General features: G+C 35.8%; 1 protein-coding gene and 1 long non-coding RNA gene across 3 annotated transcripts in view; one reads left to right on the plus strand and one right to left on the minus strand.

Moving 5' to 3' along the window:
• COPB1 (COPI coat complex subunit beta 1) overlaps positions 1-18927 on the minus strand; it is a 45330-nt gene extending 26403 nt beyond the window's left edge. For both annotated transcript variants that reach the window (XM_072969557.1, XM_031681170.2), the window contains exons 1-6: positions 18793-18927; positions 17877-18026; positions 13718-13947; positions 13142-13311; positions 11533-11647; positions 10187-10279 (exon numbers count right to left, since the gene is read on the minus strand). In XM_072969557.1, the coding sequence (XP_072825658.1) occupies positions 10187-10279; positions 11533-11647; positions 13142-13311; positions 13718-13947; positions 17877-17967 (699 nt within the window). In that variant the 5' untranslated portion in view covers positions 17968-18026; positions 18793-18927. The remainder of the gene's footprint in view (positions 1-10186; positions 10280-11532; positions 11648-13141; positions 13312-13717; positions 13948-17876; positions 18027-18792) is intronic.
• On the plus strand, positions 18877-20300 carry LOC140698728 (uncharacterized). The gene is made up of 2 exons (XR_012076594.1): positions 18877-18988; positions 19165-20300. It is a non-coding gene; the product is annotated as an uncharacterized lncRNA (long non-coding RNA).
• The last annotated feature ends 1671 nt before the right edge of the window (positions 20301-21971 follow it).

A 21971-nucleotide genomic window follows, 5' to 3' on the forward strand; every position in this document is an offset into this window, starting at 1 on the left:
GGTAGGAGAAAAGGAAAAAAGAAAGAACAAAAGGCAAAGCAGCGCGGGACGGGTCCCGCGGGGAGGGAGCGGCAAAGGAGGACTGGCGCTTGCTCGCTGGGTCTCCCCTCTCCAACTGAGAGGCCAGCGGGACGGAGGGGGAGCCTCCGAGGCTCGGATCTGTACAGAGCAGCCCTTGTCTGACAGAACTAAGTTAAACGGGCACAGAGCGTGTCCCGTCCCCCGTCCCCGTCCCCCCCCCCGCGGGCACCCAGCCTGAGACGTGGGCCGGCAGCGGCGGGCAGGGCCAGGCTGCACAAGCCGGGCGGAGGATGGGGGCGGCTGCACGGAGGCAGCCCCGGGGGACTGCAAGGGGCTGGGCGCCGTGGCTGTGGGTGTACAGGACAGAACAACCTGGACCCTCCATAAAACAGCAAGGTTGATGTGCTCTTGGGGGAAGGGTGCATACCCCCATCTCTGAAAACCCGCGGAAACTTTTCAGGGGAAGAGAGGTGGGGCTCAGGCACAGCCGCCATATTCTCCGGCTCTTAGCACCCAGGAGGGGGCAGGGGCGAAACATGCAACCTCACCGAAGGGCTTAGCAGCCTCAAAGGCCAGACTGAGACGGGCCGACAGCCTGGGGCAGATAGGATCCTTCCATCCTGGTCCCTCAGAGAACTTGCTCCACAAAGACAAACAAGGAGCTGGGTCTTGGCTCGGAGCAGGGACGAGGCTGTCCCTCGGTCTTCCCCGAGCCCACCCGCAGAGCGCCGACCAGGGTGGAGCGCGCAGCCGCACAGAGCAGCGGAGCTACCGGTGGCGCTGGTAGAGGGAGAGCGGCCCCCCGCCTGTCGGGCAGGAACACAGCCCCTGACCGAGGTGCTGGGAGGGGGCATGACCCGCCCTCCTACCTGGCCAGTCTGCAACATCTGACTGCGGCATCCAGAGGGGCAGTGACCCGCCCGCCCGCAGCAGAGGAGAGCTGCATCTGACCCTGTGTTAGGAGGAGGCGCGATCTGCTTGCCGACAGGTGCTGGGAGCAGCACAGAAGCGGGCGCCAACGGAGGGCCTCTGAAAACAAGCTGAGCTTCCAAAACAGGACGAAGACAGAAAGACTTCACATTAAAAACACACAGACTCCAGGTGAACACCGACAACCCCCTTTTTTTTTTAAATCTGTTTTTACCTGTTCTATTTTCAATTACTCTCTTAATTTTTACTTCTTAATTCATTTCTATTTCTCTTGGGTTTTGATGTCCTGTTACTGATTAGACACAGGCTTCAAACACATATATTCATCTCCCCACCCCCCTTTTTTTTTTAAAGGTTTTAAAAGGACATCTCAACCCGATTAATACTCTGCTTCAACTCGCTCTTCTATTATTCATTATACACTGTTTTCAAACCCTCTTTCTCCTTTCTTTTAAAAATCTTTCTCTCTCTTTTCTTTTTTCTTCTTTTTTTTTTTCCTAAGTTCCATTCCTAAATAGGCATTAGATAGATAAAATCCTTAAGATCCAAAATAGACAACTGATACTCCATAAACCACAGTGCCAGAGAGGTATGAGCAAGATGAAGAAGCAGAGAAACCTTTCCCAATTAAAAGAACAAGAGGAATCCCCTGAAAGAAAGATCAATGAAATAGACATCGATAGCCTACTAGATCAAGATTTCAAAAAAGGAGTGATCAAATTGCTGAAGGAATTAAAAGAGATAGTGTTTAGAGATATAAAATATGTCAAAAATGAAATTGAAGCTATAAAGAAGAGCCAAGTAGAATGGGTAAACTCATTGACAGAGATGAGGAATGATCTAATAGCTGTGCAAAGCCGACTAGTTAATGCAGAGAAACGAGTTAGTGATCTAGAAGACAGGGCAATAGAAAGCACCCATTCAGAAGAACTACAAGATAAGCAAATAAAAAATAATGATAATAGCATAAGGGACCTATGGGATAATATAAAGCATCCGAATCTTCGCATAATAGGGGTCCCAGAAGGGGAAGAAGGATCAAAGGGGATTGAAAAGGTTTTTGAAGAAATCATGACTGAAAACTTCCCAAACTTAAAGAAGGAATCAGATATACAAGTACAGGAAGCTCAGAGGGTCCCAAACAGGAAGAATCCAAATAGACCCACACCAAGACATATCATAATCAAGATGGCCAGAGTCAAGGCTAAAGAAATGATTCTAAAGGCAGCAAGAGAAAAGCAAAGAGTTAATTACAAGGGAACCCCCATAAGGCTCTCAGCTGATTTCTCTACACAAACACTACAGGCCAGAAGGGAGTGGCAAGATATATTCAAAGCCCTGAATGAAAAAAAGATGCAGCCTAGGATACTTTATCCAGCAAGGCTATCCTTTAGGATAGAAGGAGAAATATAGAGTTTCACAGACAAAAAAAAGCTGCAGGAGTTTAGCAACACTAAACCCACACTAAAAGAAATATTGAAAGGGCTATTCTAAATAGAAAAGCAGCAGGATGCTACAGAAATGAGAAATTCACAACTGGAAAGGTGATAACTCATGAATTACAAATAAAGAAAACATACAAATCACTGAGAGTGGGAGAGGGAGGCAGGGAAATATAGAATATTTTTTTTCTTTCTTTTTTAAATTTTCTTAACAGCAGGATGGGTTTGAGATCATGTTACTATCAGTTTAATAAAAACAGTTATAGTAATGGGTTAATAGATTTACAAAAAAGGGTAACCACAAGTCAAAAATTTACAAGGGAGTCACAAAAATTAAATAAAATCCATGATAATACAAAGGAAAATTACCAAACCACAAAAGGAAGAAGAAAGGAACAAAGAGGATATACCAATTCAACTGCAAAGATAAGTTCAAAATGGCAATAAACACACATCTATCATTAATTACTGTAAATGTTAATGGACTAAATGCTCCAGTCAAAAGACATAGAGTGGCAGACTGGATAATAAAGCAAGAACCTTCAATATGTGCATACAAGAGACCCACTTTAGGGAGAAGGATACATATAGATTGAGAGTGAAAGGATGGAAAAGGATATTCCATGCAAATGGAAAAGCCAAAAAAGCAGGTGTTGCAGTACTGATTTCAGACAAAATAGACTTTAAAGCAAAGGCCATAAAGAAAGATAAAGAAGGACATTTTATAATGATTAAAGGAGTGATACAAGATGAAGATATTACACTCGTTAATATATATGCACCCAATATAGGAGCACCTAAGTACATACAAGAATTACTAACAGAGATAAAGGGGGATATTGATGGGAATACAATCATAGTTGGAGATTTTAACACTGCATTAACATCACTAGACAGATCTTCCAGACAGAAAATAAACAAGGCAACAGAGAAATTAAATACTACAATAGAAAAACTAGATTTGGTGGATATTTTCAGAGCATTACACCCCCCAAAAATAGGATATACATTCTTTTCAAGTGCACATGGAACATTTTCCAGGATCGATCATGTACTTGGGCACAAAAGAAACCTCAACAATTTTAAGAAGATAGAAATTATCTCAAGCATCTTTACGGACCACAATGCCATGAAACTGGAAATCAACAACAGAGAAACAAAGGAGAAAAAAAGGAAAGCATGGAGATTAAACAATATGTTATTGAAAAAACAATGGGTCAATGAGGAAATCAAAGCTGAAATTAAAAAATACCTTGAGACAAATGATAATGAAAGCACAACCACTCAAAACCTATGGGACACAGCAAAGGCAGTGCTAAGAGGGAAGTTCATAGCGATACAGGCCTTCCTCAAAAAAGAAGAACAATCTCAAATAAACAAGTTAACCCACCACCTGAATGAATTAGAAAAAGAACAAAAAGCCCCAAAAAGCAGCAGAAGGAAGGAAATAATAAAGATCAGAGAGGAATTAAATACAATAGAGATTAACAAGACCATAGAAAAAATCAACCAAACCAAAAGCTGGTTTTTTGAAAAAGTAAATAAAATCGACAAACCTCTAGCCAAACTCACAAAGAAGAAAAAAGAGAGAGCACAAATTAGCAAAATAAGAAAGGAAAATGGAGAAATTACAACAAACAAAATAGAAATACAGAATACCATACGAGAATATAATGAAAAACTATATGGAACCAAACTGGATAACCTAGAGGAGATGGACAAGTTTCTGGAAACATACTGTCCACCAAAACTGAATCAAGAAGAAACTGAACACTTGAACAATCCGATCACTAGAAAGGAAATAGCAATAGCAATTAAAAGCCTCCCTACAGGACTGGATGGCTTCACCGGGGAATTCTACCAAACATACAAAGAAGAACTCATACCAGTCCTTCTCAAACTCTTCCAGACGATTGAAAAGGAGGGAATACTCCCAAACTCATTCTATGAAGCCACCATCACCCTGATACCAAAACCAGGCAAAGACACTACAAAAAAAGAGAATTATAGGCCAATATCACTGATGAACATAGACGCCAAAATCCTCACCAAAATTTTAGCAAATAGAATCCAACAACACATAAAAAAGATTATACATCATGACCAAGTGGGGTTCATCCCAGGGACACAAGGCTGGTTCAACATACGCAAATCAATCAATGTAATACATCACATCAACAAGAGAAAGGACAAAAACCACATGATCATCTCAATCGATGCAGAAAAAGCATTTGATAAAATTCAACATCCATTTATGATAAAAACTCTCGCCAAAGTGGGTATAGAGGGAACATACCTCAACATAATAAAAGCTATATATGACAAGCCTACAGCCAGCATAGTACTCAACGGTGAAAAACTCAAAAGCTTCCCACTAAAATCTGGGACAAGACAAGGATGCCCACTATCACCACTCCTATTCAACATAGTCCTGGAAGTCCTAGCCACAGCAGTCAGGCAAGAGAAAGAAATAAAAGGGATCCAAATTGGAAAAGAAGAGGTAAAAGTGTCATTATATGCTGACGACATGTTACTATATATAGAAAACCCTAAAAGGTCCACAAAAAAGCTTCCAGAGCTGATCGAAGAATTCAGCAAGGTAGCAGGTTACAAAATTAATGTTCAAAAATCAGTTGCATTTCTTTACACTAACGATAAATCAACAGAAAAAGAAAGTAAAGAAACAATCCCCTTTAAAATAGCACACAAAGTAATAAAATATCTGGGAATAAATCTAACCAAGGAGGTGAAAGAATTATACACAGAAAACTATAAACCATTGATGAAGGAAATTAAAGAAGACTTTAAAAAATGGAAAGATATTCCATGCTCTTGGATTGGAAGAATCAATATTGTTAAAATGGTCACGCTGCCCAAGGCAATCTACAGATTTAATGCAATCCCTATCCAATTACCCAGGACATATTTCACAGAACTAGAACAAATCATGATAAAATTTATATGGAACCATCAAAGACCTAGAATTGCTAAAGCATTACTGAAGAGAAAGAAAGAGACTGGAGGAATAACTCTCCCAGACTTCAGACAATACTATAGAGCTACAGTCATCAAGACAGCATGGTATTGGTACCAAAACAGACATATGGACCAATGGAACAGAATAGAGAACCCAGAAATGAACCCACAAACCTTTGGTCAACTAATCTTCGACAAAGGAGGCAAGAATATACAATGGAATAAAGACAGTCTCTTCAGCAAATGGTGTTGGGAAAACTGGACAGCAGCATGTAAAACAATGAAGCTAGAACACACCCTTACACCATATACAAAAATCAACTCAAAATGGATTAAAGACTTAAACATAAGACAAGATATAATAAACCTCCTAGAGGAAAACATAGGCAAAACATTATCTGACATACATTTCAAAAATTTTCTCCTAGAAGAAATAAAAGCAAGAATAAACAAATGGGACCTAATGAAACTTACAAGCTTCTGCAGAGCAAAGGAAACCAGAAATAAAACAAGAAGAAAACCTACGGAATGGGAGAAAATTTTTGCAAGTGAAACCGACAAAGGCTTGATCTCCAAAATATATAAGCAGCTCATACGACTCAATAAGGAAAAAATAAACAACCCAATCCAAAAATGGGCAGAAGACCTAAACAAGCAATTCTCCAAGGAAGACATACAAATGATCAAAAAGCACATGAAAAAATGCTCAATATCACTAATTATCAGAGAAATGCAAATCAAAACTACAATGAGGTATCACCTCACACCAGTCAGAATGGCCGTCATTCAAAAATCCACAAATGACAAATGCTGGAGAGGCTGTGGAGAAAGGGGAACCCTCCTACACTGCTGGTGGGAATGCAGTTTGGTGCAGCCACTATGGAAAACAGTGTGGAGATTCCTCAAAAGACTAGGAATAGACTTACCCTATGACCCAGGAATCCCACTCCTGGGCTTGTATCCAGAAGGAACCCTACTTCAGGATGACACCTGCACCCCAATGTTCATAGCAGCACTATTTACAATAGCCAAAACATGGAAACAGCCTAAATGTCCATCAACAGGTGACTGGATAAAGAAGATGTGGTATATTTACACAATGGAATACTACTCAGCCATAAAAACCGACAACATAATGCCATTTGCAGCAACATGGATGCTCCTGGAGAATGTCATTCTAAGTGAAGTAAGCCAGAAAGAGAAAGAAAAATACCATATGAGATCGCTCATATGTGGAATCTAAAAAACAAAAACAAAAACAAACAAACAAACAAAAACAAAGCATAAATACAGGACAGAAATAGACTCACAGACAGAGAATACAGACTTGTGGTTGCCAGGGGGGTGGAGGGTGGGAAGGGATAGACTGGGATTTCAAAATTGTAGAATAGATAAACAAGATTACACTGTATAGCACAGGGAAATATACACAAAATGTTATGATAACTCACAGAGAAAAAAATGTGACAATGAGTGTGTATATGTCCATGAATGACTGAAAAATTGTGCTGAACACTGGAATTTGACACAACATTGTAAAATGATTATAAATCAATAAAAAAAGTTAAAAAAAAAAAAAGAAGAAAGATGACCTCTTTTATAAGTACTACTACTTATTATTTGGGACCATATTCAATTTGAGAAGACAACCAAATTTTGTTATCCTGTTCTAAACGCATCTTAATACTTTTACCTATGAAGCAAACAGTCCTTATTTTTTCTCTTTTGAAGTTAGTATTTATATTACATTTTCCTAAAATATATATAGTCAAATCTCTATTACTCCAGCATAACTCAAAACCTATTCCTTCTTACTATAACTGGACCCTACCAGACAAAGAAGTCACTGGATAGCAGAGAATCTCTATTTCTGAGAATCTCAGTGGTATACCTAAACCATATATATGAATTATACTTATATATCTTTTAGGTTCTGGTATTATCTTAAATGCCAGTTCCAAATGACTGGTACCCTGTGTTGAAAGGGCCTTTTTCCTGCAGAAGCAAAGATGGCTGTAATGAGTTAGCAGTGTCTTCTATAGGTATTCTGCCCATACCATCCTATTTAATAAAGTCATCCCTGACATATATTTTTGTTGGCCTCCAATGGTATCAACAGCAAAACTGGATGTTATTAATTACATCTTTTATTTTCCCAGAACATTAATATGCAGTCAATTCTTTCAAAAAATAAATCAAATTAAAATGTTGCCAATGGAGTACTTCATTTTAAAACCCAAATCTCTTATTCAGTTTTAGAATTCCTGTGAGTCAATGGCCTACAATGTCATATTAACATAAAGTCTTCGTATTCTCTTTTACAAGCAAGAAACAAAAAAATAAACTTAAGGCTTTTTTGGTTTGTTTTCAGACTTCCAAAGCAGTCTGATACATATTCAAGAAAAAATCTTGGCTTTTATTCTAAAATGTAATTCATAATCTATTCAGTGACTGAACAGTACACAATTTCTTTGCAGCTGTATTACATCAAGTTTGCATGAGTTTTTATAGAATTCTTTATGGCATTTTAGAAAGAATGGAAGCAAGTACTTGAAAAAATGATAAACCAAAGAGGGATAAAAAGACTTTAATAGGCCATGTTATAAAATATACCTACTACTAAAACATATTATCCTAGACTGTACTACAAAGCTATAGTAATCAAAACAGTATGGTCTTGGTACAAAAACAGACACAGAGATCAATGAAACAGAATAGAGAGTCCAGAAGTAAGCCTACATACTTATGGTCAATTAATCTATAACAAAGGAGGCAAGAATACACAATGGAGAAAAGACAGTGCCTTCAATAAGTGGTGCTGGGAAAGCTGGACAGTAGTATGTAAAAGAAAGAAATTAGAACATTCTTTAACACCATATACAAAAATGAACTCAAAATGGACTAAGGACCTAAGTTTAAGACCGGTAACCCTAAAACTCCTAGAGGAAAACATACGCAAAACACTCTCTGACATAAATCACAGTAATCTTTTTTTAGATCTGTCTCCTAAAGCAAAGGAAACAAAAACAAAAATAAACAAGTGGTACCTAATTCAATTTAAAAGCTTTTGCACAGCAAAGGAAATGATCAACAAAATAAAAAGACAACCTACTTAATGGGAGAAAATATTTGCAAATGATATAACCAATAAGGGGTTAATAGCTAACACATATAAACAGATCATACAACTCAACATCAAAAAACCAAACAATCTGATTAAAAAACAGGCAGAAAAACTGAACAGACATTTTTCCAAAGAGGAAACAAGCACATGAAAAGATGCTCAACATTGCTAATCATTAGTGAAATGGAAATCAAAACCACAATGACACCAGTCACAATGGCTATCATCAAAAAGAAAACAAGTAACAAATATTGGCGAGGATGTGGTGAAAAGGGAACCTTCCTACACTGTTGGTGGGGATGGGTACAATGTAGCCACTGTAGAAAACAGGTTGGAAGTTTCTCAAAAAACTAAAAATAGAACTACCATATAATCCAGCAATTCTACTCCTTGTATACATTAAAAAAAAAAAACCAACCAAAAACACTAATTCAAAAAGATACATGAGCCTCAATGTTCAAAGCAGCGTTATTTATAACTGCCAAGATATGAAAGCAATCCAAATATCCATCAACAGATGACTGGATAAAGAAGATGTGGTATATATACACAATGCAATACTACTCAGCTATAAAAAAGAATAACATTTTGCCATTTGCAGCAACATGGATGAACTCAGAGGGCATTATGCTAAGTGAAATAAGTCAGAAAGAGAAAGACAAATACAAATACTGTATGATATTACCTATACGTGGAACCTAAAAAATACAACAAACTAGTGAATAAAACAAAAAAGAAGCATACTCACAAATATAGAGAACAAACTAGTGGCCACCAGTGGGGAGAGGAAAGGGGAGATGGGTAATACAGGGGTAGGGACAAAGAAGGATTATTGTGGGATTATATGAAGTCATGTGTATGAAATTTTTGAAAATTGTAAAGCACTATAAAATTTAAAGAATCTTTCACTGAATTAAAAAAAGCTAAAGAAATTTTTTTAAAAAGTCAGGAAAAAAAGGAAGCATGATCACTGATCATTTAACACTGCTCCAGAGGTACCAGCCATTTCAATTAGAGAAGAGAAAGAAATAATGAGGAACACATACGAGAAAGGAATCAACAAGATTATTACCATTATTTGCAGATGATCAGGATGCATTCCTAGAAATCCCTAGCCTAGCAAGTAATATTGAACACTATTAGAAAAAATAAAATAAGTCAATAAAGTTACTAGTCACAATGTTAGTATATAAAAATAAATAGGTTCCTAAGATAGAACACAAACAGCCATCTGGAACATGCTCCCCATACCATATGCATGAATTACTGCCTTGTTGGGGGCAAGGAGATCTCGAATAGGGAAGGTTTGTTAATCCTGTCCTTAATTCATGGCACATTATTGCATATGATCCTGTGCAAGGCCCCTTTCTTGTTTATTTAGTTATTTCTTTATTCCCTTTACCTCTGTACCCACTATAATTCCCCTAATACCCTAATAAATATTCAAATCTGCTTCATGTGTTCTTGCAAAATGCTGTGGTTACACTAATGGTTGTATGTTCTTTCCTTGACGTTCATGAATACATTTTACCTAGACACTCTCCCAGTAGACAGCAATGGACTAATTTTTTTAATTAAAAACTTATTTTAAAAAGAAAAAAACTCCATATTATCCTAGCAATTAAGCAGTATCCCAGAGACTATCTAACCTTGCCTCAAACTTTTAATTTTACCCATTGTAGATCAGTCTTACCTTATAAATTAGTTCAACAATAACCAACTGAAGAATGTCTCCAAATGTTTGAACTTGATCAATACAAGTACTTAGGTAATCCAAAGCCCGATCCTGAAAAAACAAGAATATATTTATCAAATTCTACTTCATTCAATAAAAGGACTAAATGTGACTTTAGAAAACATACACAACTAAGTATAAAACAAATGAGGAAATTAGAGCAAAGAAAAATTAATTGAAGGAAAAAAATGAAGGTTAATACATAAATGTAAGACACAAAGTCAAATATATTTTCTAGAAATGGGCCACAAATCTAAGGTCTGAATTTTTTAGCAGCTAAGCCAAGGAGAAAAACATTATGTATTACATGATTCAGGGAATCCATACAATCAAAACAAACCAACTGCTTATGACTAGTTACTATTTCTGAGATGCAGAAGAAAAATCTCATTGAATTTCATAAATTGAACTCTGTGATACAGAGAACTATAGCCTCAACAACATCTCTACAGTAAAAGTGTCAACAAATTTTTTTGAACTATTTCTGATTATGTCCCTTCATGCAGGTAAAAAGCATAATACCAAAATCATAGGTCAATAAAACCAGTTCTACAAGAGGACAAAACATTGTGGCTCAGATAAGCAGCTTTCTTATAACCTTATTTACAATGATAAAATGACAGCATCTAGATTTCAGAGGAATGGATAAATTCTGTATTTTTCAGTCTTCATGTATATTATTTCCCATATTTTGATAATAAATACTGGATGGCAAAAATTTCAAGATTAGATATCACCAAGGTGTGCAAAGTCACTGCTAACCACCAGCAGATCCATAAACTTTAATCACCAGCAGGGTTGAATGTAGAGCTGGCATTAGCTTATGAAATTTGAAGAGCCTAATAAAAATGTATGTCTACATTGAAGGCCACCCTTCTTTCAAAGCTATGGCTCAGAACAGACCCTATAAAAAGCTACTATTCTTCTCTATTAAATAATTTTCTATCTATACCAGGAGAAGGAAAAATAAAGCCTCAAAGTAGAGTGCCACAGAATATGGCTGCAATCATTTCAATCTGGAAGAACTGTAAAGTGGCTGTTATGAAATGCCTCTCTGATGTTTTACTTAAAAAAAAAAGAATATATATATATACACCCATACACACACACAAGCAATATTCCACAGAAAGAATTTTTTTAAATGATATTTTTATACAAATTAAGTTCAAAAAACCTAAAAAAATCAAAATATACTAATCACATGTGCTATAAACAAAATTGCTAAAAACTTGATTAGGCTTCTGTCATACTTTTAATTCTCATTTAAATACAGTCATAAAAGTATTTTTTAAAAAATACTTTACCTGATCTGCATGGATTAGCATCATAAATGCATTCCTTTTGCAACTTGCATCCTTTTCATTCACCAAAAAATCGTGTATCAGTTCAGGAGCATCAGGTATAAGATGTTCAAAATTTCTTGAAATAAAACAGGTAATATCCATATTTTAATAAAAATCGACTTTGTTGTTTTAGTAACTCTCTGGACACTACCAAAATTAGCCTTTATCAAACTTTATAACACTATCAATTAATTTGCTTTTTGAAACTTTAAATCAATTAAAAAAATTGTCAGTATGAATCAGCTTACATCTTCATCATCTATTAAGTTATCAAATTATGTTTTCTCGTTTAATATAGGAAAAGTTGACTTACTCAACACGCTATCAACGGAATAACTCTAATAATTCTTTCATATACTTTAGGAATATAATATTGATGCTCAAAATGACAACCTCAAGGTACTGAAAGATCCTTCATTAAGAATTATCCGGGTAAAAATAGCCCCTTGAATTTTATTGATTATACACTGTATTTATTTACTTATTTACTAACTTATTTTGAAAATTTAAAGTATTTTTAGTATACAGAATAATGAACAGCAGATTAATAAAAACCATCACCTAGCTTTAATGATTAATTCATAGTCATTTCTGTTTCACCTATCTCTGCCCACTTACTCTCCTCCCATGTTACTTTGAAGCAAATTTCAGACCACTCATTTCTTCTGTAACAATAGGCATCTCTAAAATTAAGACTCTTTCTTTTTTAAACTATTAGTACCACTATCATATCTTAAAATTTTTAACCATTCCTTACTATCATCAGATAAACTGTTCAAATTTCCAATTGTCTTATAAATGTCATGATTTTTGTGTGTGTACTATAGTTTAAATTCTGAAATTTATGTAATCTGTATGGTAACTTTCAAAGAACTCTACATTATTAACCAGAATATCACTTCCCCTAACAGACAACAAAAGCTAATATAACAGTAAGAGATCTACAAAATTAACAATGAACTATTAGAGTACAAAAATGTTCAAAAAATTACATCCTACTTCTAAATAGATTGACACCAGTGATTGTAAAAACCAAACATTCCAGCCTCATCTAATTCATCTTTTGAATTGCCTTTGAAGTCCAAAATCTTCAGCTTTCTAAGAACAGGAATCAGTTGAGAATTGCAACCCTTCCCATTAAAAAAGTTCCCTCCTTAAGGCCTCTAAGTGTAAAAGGAGAAGACCCACATTCCACAAAAAGAGAAATCTAAAAAAAGGTCAAAACCTCATAGCTACGGGTTAAGCAAGTCAATAAATTAATTAAGCGGGCTGGAGTACCACAACTGAGAATGACAGACACTGGTCTAAACTAGAACGCGTACAACCTGTTTAAAGGGGCCCCTGCCATTCACTTTCAGCAGACTGTGTCATGCAGAAACCAGGACCCAGTGTTGCCACATCTTTTGACTTTTCAATGTTAACAACTTAATGATAATAAGGAAAAAATGTTCAGGCTAAATAAACCATATTTGCAAGCTACATATAATCTGCACTGAATCACTTCGGAATCCCTAGTCTAAAAGACTAAACAATACTCACAGGGCTAAGACAAAGAAAAACCATTATTTACCTATAGATAGTATAGATGGCCAAAACAGCATTTCTTCTAACATAGCTGTGTCGGTGCTCCAAACAAGCGCGGATAGCTGGCATTAAAGGTTCCAGCAATTCTGCCTCTTTCAATTTGCAAAGAAAACGAAGAGTAGACCCTCGAATAAATTCATTAGGATGCTGAAGATCCTGATAAAAAATTTAAATATGAAATGTTGAGTTCCAGCATTTTAAAAAATATGTAATTTTTAAATACTAAATTTTCAAATTAAAAAAAACCAGAAAGTAGATTCGAGGAAAAAGACTTAGATTATTATACAGTTTCCATCAGATTTCTATTGATTAAAGTAGTTTTTACTTATCACATCAATGTCTTATATTCTATATGTCATTGTTTTTATTAATAACACATAAAAATGCATGGAAAATATGTGAAGAGTAATGACAAAATTTTTCACAACTTTAGTTCCAAATATCTACAACTAACATCTAATCCAAGATTTAGTTTAAAAAAGTTAAAACAAAGCCCATTCCATCAAGTTTACAATTATTTTAAATTAAAGCAATATTCAGAAATAGTTAGGGTTTGGTTTACCTTTCTATATGCATCACATACAAGGATCATTTCATGTAAAAGTCTCCCATCTGGAGTTGTTTTAGGAACAATCTCCCAAAATACCAGAAGTAATTTTTTGATGGTGTGATCCTGGAGAGGTAGCACAAAGCGAATGATGGTCATCAGAAGCCCAGGAAGCTTTTCACCATTTAGAATCATAATGATTACTTTCTTCAAAGCTTCAGTCTTTGACTTCACATCTCCTTTTTCTGATTCAAAAATTCAAAAAAAAAAGCACAAAATTATTTCAAAAAAATACTCTTCAGAAAAATTTAAAAGCAATTAGCAAAATAAAATATTTTCTCACTTTATCAGTGGCAATGTTAATAAAGGTACTAACCCAAATGACAAGAGTTCTCCACCTGGCTCTGCCAAAAACAAGCTATATGACTTTATACAAGTCATTTACCTCTGAACCTCATGATTCTTTACACATGATGCATAGGCACTGAATAGATCTTTGGTTCCTAACCTATGGAGTTAATACAGAGGGTATGAATCTACAAGTATACCAAAAAATGTATATCTCAAACACAAATGTAACTCTTTTTCAAAATTTAAGTACTTCTGAATTCACAGTAGCTTACTCAGTGTGTATTTTCTCAACTGAAGTTACAATCACTATCAAAGGATGTTGGGGTGGGTATCAGTGACATGTTTTCAACATTAGGAAGAACCTCAAATTCAAAAAGGTTGTGAATTAATAGACTAGATTAATCACAAAATCTTATCACATTTCTACAGGCTATAAAGCTTTAGAATCTTTCTTAAGAAATCACCTAGGTGGGAATGTAAACTGATACAGCCACTGTAGAAAATAGGTTGGAGGTTTCTCAAAAAAACTAAAAATAGAACTACCATATGACACAGCAATTTCACTCCTGGGTACATATCCAAAAAAATCAGAAACTCTAATTCAAAACAATACATGCACTTCAATGTTCATTGCAGCATTATTTACAATTGTTAAGACATGGAAGAAACCCAAGTGTCCATCAACAGATGAATGGATAAAGAAGATGCAGCATATAAATATATGCCATGGAATACTACTCAGCCATAAAAAAGAATGAAAATTTTGCCATATGCAGCAACATGGATGGACTTAGAGGGTATTATGCTTAGTGAAATAAGACAAAGATGAATACTTTATATCACTTACACGTGGAATTTAAAAAATACAACAAACTAGTGAATAAAACAAAAAAGAAGCAGACTCATAAATACAGAGAACAAACTAGTGGTCACCACTGGGGAGAGGAAAGGGGGAGGGGCAATACAGGGGTAGGGAAAAGAAAGGTTTATTTTACGATTATTGAAATTCTGTGTGAAACTTTTGAAAACTGTGACGCACTACAGAATTTAAAGAATCATTCAATAAACATAAAACAGGAAAAAAAAATTACCTAAAAAAACTGGAAGAAAATTAAAATATACTGGATTAGTGACCATTATTTAGAGTTAAAGATTACATATACATTTAATATAAAATGCTAGTTTACTGATACTTAGCCTAAAAATATCTGCTATGTGCTATGTGAAGCAATCTATAATTTCACATCATTATCACTGCATACTTAAGAATTTATGGTAAAAATCTTTTGGATCCAAAATTCAAAGGCAGAAATATAAAGACAAGCACCCTGAATACTGATGAATTTATGGTATATATTAAATATCCTTTGGATCCAAAATTTAAGGTAGAAATACGAGACAAACACACTGCTACTACAATTGTTTAGATCATAAAAATAAACATCTAAGAGAGTGAAGGATGTAGAGGGATGATAAAAGTCTTTAATAATCAAGAGGAAAAAAAACAGAAGTAAATTTTCAACAATTTGAACATATGTGACTATTAAATAGTTCCTTGTATATATTTTGATATACCAAAGAGACAGAGACTCTGAATCACTAGTTGGTGAAGTTATAGGAAGGATGTAAGCTTCAGAAGAATTTTACTAAGTAAATCAAAAGTTCTTTCTATCCACCAAAGGCTATACATCTGTTACTAACTTGATATGGTATTTTTAACACGTTGCAAAATAGAGAATATCCTCAGGTATTTGGAGTGCGAACATAGTGAGGGTTATTGCCAAATTTATCCCACAAGGGAACATATTTTTGTTTAAAATGGACTAACTTCTCACATATCTCTCCATGCTTCAGATTATTATATCTTCTGCCACATACTAAAAAAAAAAACTGTTGTGTGTCGTATCAATTCAAGAAATGAACAAATGTAAAAGGATAAAGTATCAATCTGGACAAAACTTCCGTTTTTAAGTCTGTGAGGGTGACAAAAATAAAGCATCAGGAAAGATGAAAATACTACAAAACCATGAAATAAGACAGACCAGGCAAAGTTCTAAGTGGCTAAAGTTGTACTCACTGAGCCTAAACAGGTTTTCCTCTCTTTGTCCCAAAGTTTCTTTTGTAAATTAAAAAAAAAATGTTTTTTCCTTCTCATCCATTTGATCATGTAAAGGACACAAGGTCCAAAAGGCATAAAAGTTTATTACTAAAATGCTGATGGCTTCATTTTGTTCCAGTTCTGGGCTACTAGTCACAAATTAGCAAATCCTAAAAGTTTAGCAGGATAAAACGCCACTTATAACTAAAGGTTAAAAAGTTTCAAAAGTAAGTTTATTAGCAAACCTGTAAAATATTGACACCATTTACTTCAGGCCCCTCTACTTCCAATTTCCATTTATTCTAACAATTCAAATTAAGGTGACGAACGCTTCTTTCCACATCTTAAAAATTTTCAGAACTTCAAAAATATGAAAAATTTCAAATATCAATTCAGTTCACCAAAATATACTAAGTACTTTCTACTCCAGGGAATATATACTCATCAGGGCTCATATCCAATGATTAAAGGTAAAGAAAATTGTAGGTAAAGAGAACAAAAGTTATTTGTCATTCAAATTGGAAACTACTTCTAAACTTTTTCTAATCTCAACCCTTTTGAGATAAAGTAAAAAATACACATAAAATTCAAGACTACTTATTTATTTATTGGTAGGTGGTGGGAAGGTTAAGAAAAGGATATTTTTATAATTAAGGACAGGTTTTGTTCTTTACCTTCCCAGCAATAAACTTAAGTATTTTGGAGATTTTTAAATGAAAACTTTTTAATTATAAGAAAAAAAATAGTGTATTGAAAGTTTATTCATTAATTTGCATTCCATTCTACTATCTTATACAACTATGAAAAAAACAAAAGGAATACAGTACATGCAGCTTTTGTAAACTAAGGACATCAGTTTAAATGCTATTAAAAAAGTTTTCCTTTTCCTTCTCTCAAAATAAACACCAATAGAAACCTAATATTAAGTAACCTAAAATCAGGAGGTATTCCATTACTGCTGATTGAGAGGTGGGAATATTCAAGTAAAATACTGTCTCCTTTTAAACTGCAAACTATCTTCTAAAAGATCCTCTCAGGATCTGAAGCATAATTTTCTTCCTGCTCTGTTTTAAACAGTAATTACCAGTTTAGGTTAAATTTATTTTTAGTAGTTCCATTAAACAAGAATTATTATTTTGGAATGTGCATTACTTAAAAAATTTTTCTTGACATAATTACTCACAGAAAGGAGACACAGTATACACTTCAAAAATTCATAAATAAAGTTTTTGTTTTCTTCTTTGCAAAAATGCTTTAAAAAGTTTAAATTTTTCTGGAAAATCTACACGCATTCCAGTGTAGACTTCATTTGTACAACATGTGGTGAAACCAACGAACAAAGTTCTTTTGGTTGTATAGGTAATACGAAGCTAACTGCACAGAGGAACTAAAACATTTAAATACCTGTTCCTTACTTAGAATTGTCAGCTACAGTTAAACAAGCCATTACGTTATTTTGAGAAATATCTAAAAACTAAACCATTACATTTCATTAGCTCCACCCCATCATGTTATAAGCTAAACTGAGATGTTATTTTATTTCCAAAAACCAATACTGCAATCTAAAGGTAATAAATTTTCGTTTTTAATAAGACAAAGCTCTACTGAAGAGACTCAAGAAAAAAAAATTTAGACAAAAGTTAAGCATTTCTAATTACAAAGAAACTGGAAAAGCAAATGAGCTTTTTATTTTCATTTCATTCGCAAAATATTATCAAAGTTTACCTAGATCATTTTTTAAGCTAATTTCAGACGGTGGTTCTGAATCCATTGGCACATTAATTAACGTATAGCATACGTTCTCGGCAGCCGTCATGGTTTCCGGTTATTGCCAACCCTTGACACAAGACTTAAAGATAACAGATGCCAAAAAATCTAGAAAAATAAATGCAAGGATATCATTACAAGTGAAAACCCAAAATCACAACCAGTAGCTATTGTGATATTTCCTGTCTAAAAATCATTCAGTTTGGCTTATGAATTTTTAAGTATTAGAAGAGGAGGGTCAATCTATATTGTGTCCCATAAAAATAGATCCTGATATAATTAAAACACAAACACACACACACACATACACACACACACACACTTGTCAGCCTTGGCCTAAGGTACATCACCCCCCATCCCACAACCCTGCCCAGGGTTTAGAATGGTGTACTGTAGAATTAAATACAGTGACAATATAGTGACAGTGTCACCCCATGACGTTACAAAAGTGATTTTAAACATAATATACAAAATGAACCGGTGAAGTTATGAGACCCCCGTGCACGAATACGCTGCTGAAAACCTTAAAGAGCTTTATCGAGTTCATCTGTGGGACCCGAACTTGTGAACGTGCGTCCCTCAGACGGTACTCTGCACCTCCACGCCCTTTCCCCGTCAAGCAAGCAAGCAAGCAAGCCAGCCCCGGCCCGGAATGGAGAGGCCCAGAGGCCTGGGAGTGAGAAGACCCCTGCCCAGTATGCAGGCCGGGATGGGGCGTCGGACTCAGAGCTTCCCAGCCCCGCGTTCCTCTTCGCCAGGCCCGGACGTTAGCGGCCTAGTCGCTCCCCTTCCGAATCTTCCCGCTAGAGCCAATTCCTCCGACTCAGCCCAGCCCAGCATAAGCCTCAGGGATTGGGGGCTTGTGGCCCGCTACCTGACTCCGAGGGGCTGCAGCTGGGGCAACGGCGGGCCCGTCTACTCCGGCTCCAACCCGCAGCAACAGCGGCGGCTTCGCAGAGTCCTTGGCTGACGTGGAAGGGGGTGGGGAGACGGCCGAGACCATAGCCACCTAGCCCCTACGGCAACTCAGACAGGACATGCCTCCTCCGACCTGCGCCTGCGCGCCGCAAGTACGTTTCAACAGTTTTCTAATTAAAAAGGAGCTGAGTTTCTTCCTCTTTGGTCTGCTGCTGGTTTAAGCCGCAAAGGGGACTGGAAACATATATTTATTACGTTTTCCCTGCAAGCCTGAATTAAGCCCTGTAGTCATTTAAAAGTTAACTAGAAATAGGTTTTTTTCTTCCAGGAACTGAAACAGCCAAGGAGAGGAAGTGCTTGGAGAAGAGGAGGGGAAAACATTTTAGGGGACTGTGTGGCCCAGTGGAAAAGAACGCTAGACTGAGACCTGGAAGCCCTTTTCTGCTCATCCACAAATAAGCTCAATGCTATTTGAGAAAGTAACTTAAGTTCTGATAAGAGACACTAGATTATCTGACGATCCATTTCAGTTCTTAAGGCCGTAGTCTGATCTCTGCCTCTGCAGTTAGTCTGGAGTTGCTTGAACATCAAAGTCGCACTGGTATGACTTCTGGTCTTCAATTAGTCACGGTCCCTTTCATGATCCTTTACAAGCAGCTAGATTAAAATATTTTTATGCGTAAAGGGAGACTGACAGTCAGTTTTAAAGGATTTTACCTATCCCCAAAGCCCTGTTACTGCTACAATCCGCCACAGTAGCTGTGGTTTTGTCCACTTAAGTTACATATCCCTATCTCCCCTACCCCCCCAAAAAGGGTTTTCTGGCCAATTATTAATAAAAATTTTATTTGAAGCCTTAAGCAAAATACCGTCAATACAAAAAGTTTTGACAGAACCTGACCTTAACAGGCTCACCCCAATTAGGGAGATAGAACACAAGTAATGCCTCATCTATTTAGAATCCAGCTATTTTAAGGTTTCTTCTTTTTGGAAACATCAAGCAAAAAAGAAATTCTTTGAGAACCCAAAATAGATCTCATAGGCCACATGCTCTTCAAATCCTGTACATTCATTTTATTAAAGCTATTTGTCTTCAGATAATTGTAAAGTGACATAAATACAGAGATCTTCTATATACTCTTTACCTAGTTTCTCCCAATGGTAAAATCTTGCATAATTACAGTACAATATCAAATCCAGGAAATTAACATTGATACAATTCACTGGTTCTCATTCAGATTTCAGCAGTTTTATGTGCACTGTGCATTTAGTTATAGGCAATTTTACTATGTTTATTTCATGTAATCATCCTAGTCAAGATACAGAACAATTCCATTACAAAGCTCTCTCCTATCCTTTTATAGTAATGGTCACTTCCCTCCCTAACCCTTGGCAACTACTAACCTGTTCTTCATCTCCATAACTTTGTCATCTCAAGGATGTAACATAAATTATACAACGTAACCTTTTGAGATTGGCTTTTTTTTCACTCAGCATAATTCCCTTGAGATCAACCCAAACTGTGTGTACAACTGTTCCATTTCTGTCTTTTTTTAAAGTATAGTCAGTTTACTATGTTGTATTAATTTCTAGTGTACAGCATAGTGGTTCAGTAATATATATTCCTTTTCATATTTTTTCATTATAGGTTATTACAAGGTATTGAATATAGTTCTCTGTGCTATACAGTATGGCCTCATTGTTAATCTATTTTGTACATAATATTATCTGCAAATCCTGAAATCCCACTTTATCCCTCCACACCCCCTTACTCCCCTGGTAACCATAAGTTCTATCTTCATTTTTTTTCCTATCTCCATTTTTAATATGGAATTTTCACAAATGCAGTTACCTGGTTTCCAAGCCCACTTATCAAGGAGTGACAACCTATCAGCATGAAATGAGGCCCCAAAATGCATAAAAGCTAGACTTAGCACTAAGAAAGCTCAACAGTTTGGATGTGCACTGAAATAGTCATTAGCAGTCTAAATTACTGTATATTCTTAAATACAGAACTTGTTGAACAGGTATCAGGATCTTATAGCTCAATTCTTCCTCACTTCTCATAACAGGCACTTTGTCTTGGAACTTATTTTTACTCTAGCATGTAATTATGCCATTTTGAATACTTTTTAATTTATAAATTATTTGAGAACAATATACCAAGAATCAAAAATTTGTATGTCTAAGAAATCAAGGCCTAGAGAAAAGGGACATGCCCAAAAACTCAAAATGGTTAAGCACTGAAAAAACTGGGGTGAGAAACTGAATCCTGTCACCTACTTTACTGCCTCTTATTTTTAACTATACCAGTTCTTCAAAGTTGCACATATAAATTTATGCCTAATAAATTCCAAGTGAATTAATGTTATCTTTTTATCAAAGTGATAGGTTTTATGAAAGGACATTACTAGGAGTTTTATTGTTTAACACAAACAGAATGACCAAGTATAAAGCACAAGACAAAACATGAAAAGGTATCACAATGAACTCTGTACAGAGAGTGGAGCTGAATCTTACTGCTGTGGGGAGGATTTTAAGTTCTAAAGTCAGTGTGTAAGACTAAAATTACATATTGAAAAAATTACTAAAATTTTAATTTTTTTCTCAGTTGAGTGCCAGTAATTGGTTTATATTTAAGGAACAGGTACAGAAATTACACACACACACATATAAACAATAAAATCATTCAACAAAAACAGAGGTTCACACAGTGAAAGTCACAGGGCAAAATCTGCCTGAGGAAACAACAGATTATGAAATTTCCCACTCATGCTCCTACTGAGTCTGAAGGCAGGTGGAAGGACTCCCTCTTTCACTGATCTGTGTTTGTGAGTTACAGGTGCTGGATGCAACTCCATTTGTAGGTCAAATGGTACGTATGGCCTCATTCCACACTCAAATGGCAGACTCAAGATTATTTTCAGAGTGGAGACCAACATCTCCACTTTCCTGTATTTAGTCAGAGGGCTTTCTTTCAACAAGGTTGCCAGTTTCTCTTACCATTCTCCCTTCAAGAAGTCACAAGGGAGATTTAATCCTACTAAGTTTCACATAAGTCCTCCCCCTTAAATTTCATAATTCTCCAAAGAATTTCCTTAAAACAGGGCTAAATAACTTCCTTAAAGCCAACAG

The sequence above is a fragment of the Vicugna pacos genome, chromosome 10 (genome assembly GCF_048564905.1).
Source record: "Vicugna pacos chromosome 10, VicPac4, whole genome shotgun sequence".
In the NCBI taxonomy this organism is placed as follows: domain Eukaryota; kingdom Metazoa; phylum Chordata; class Mammalia; order Artiodactyla; family Camelidae; genus Vicugna; species Vicugna pacos.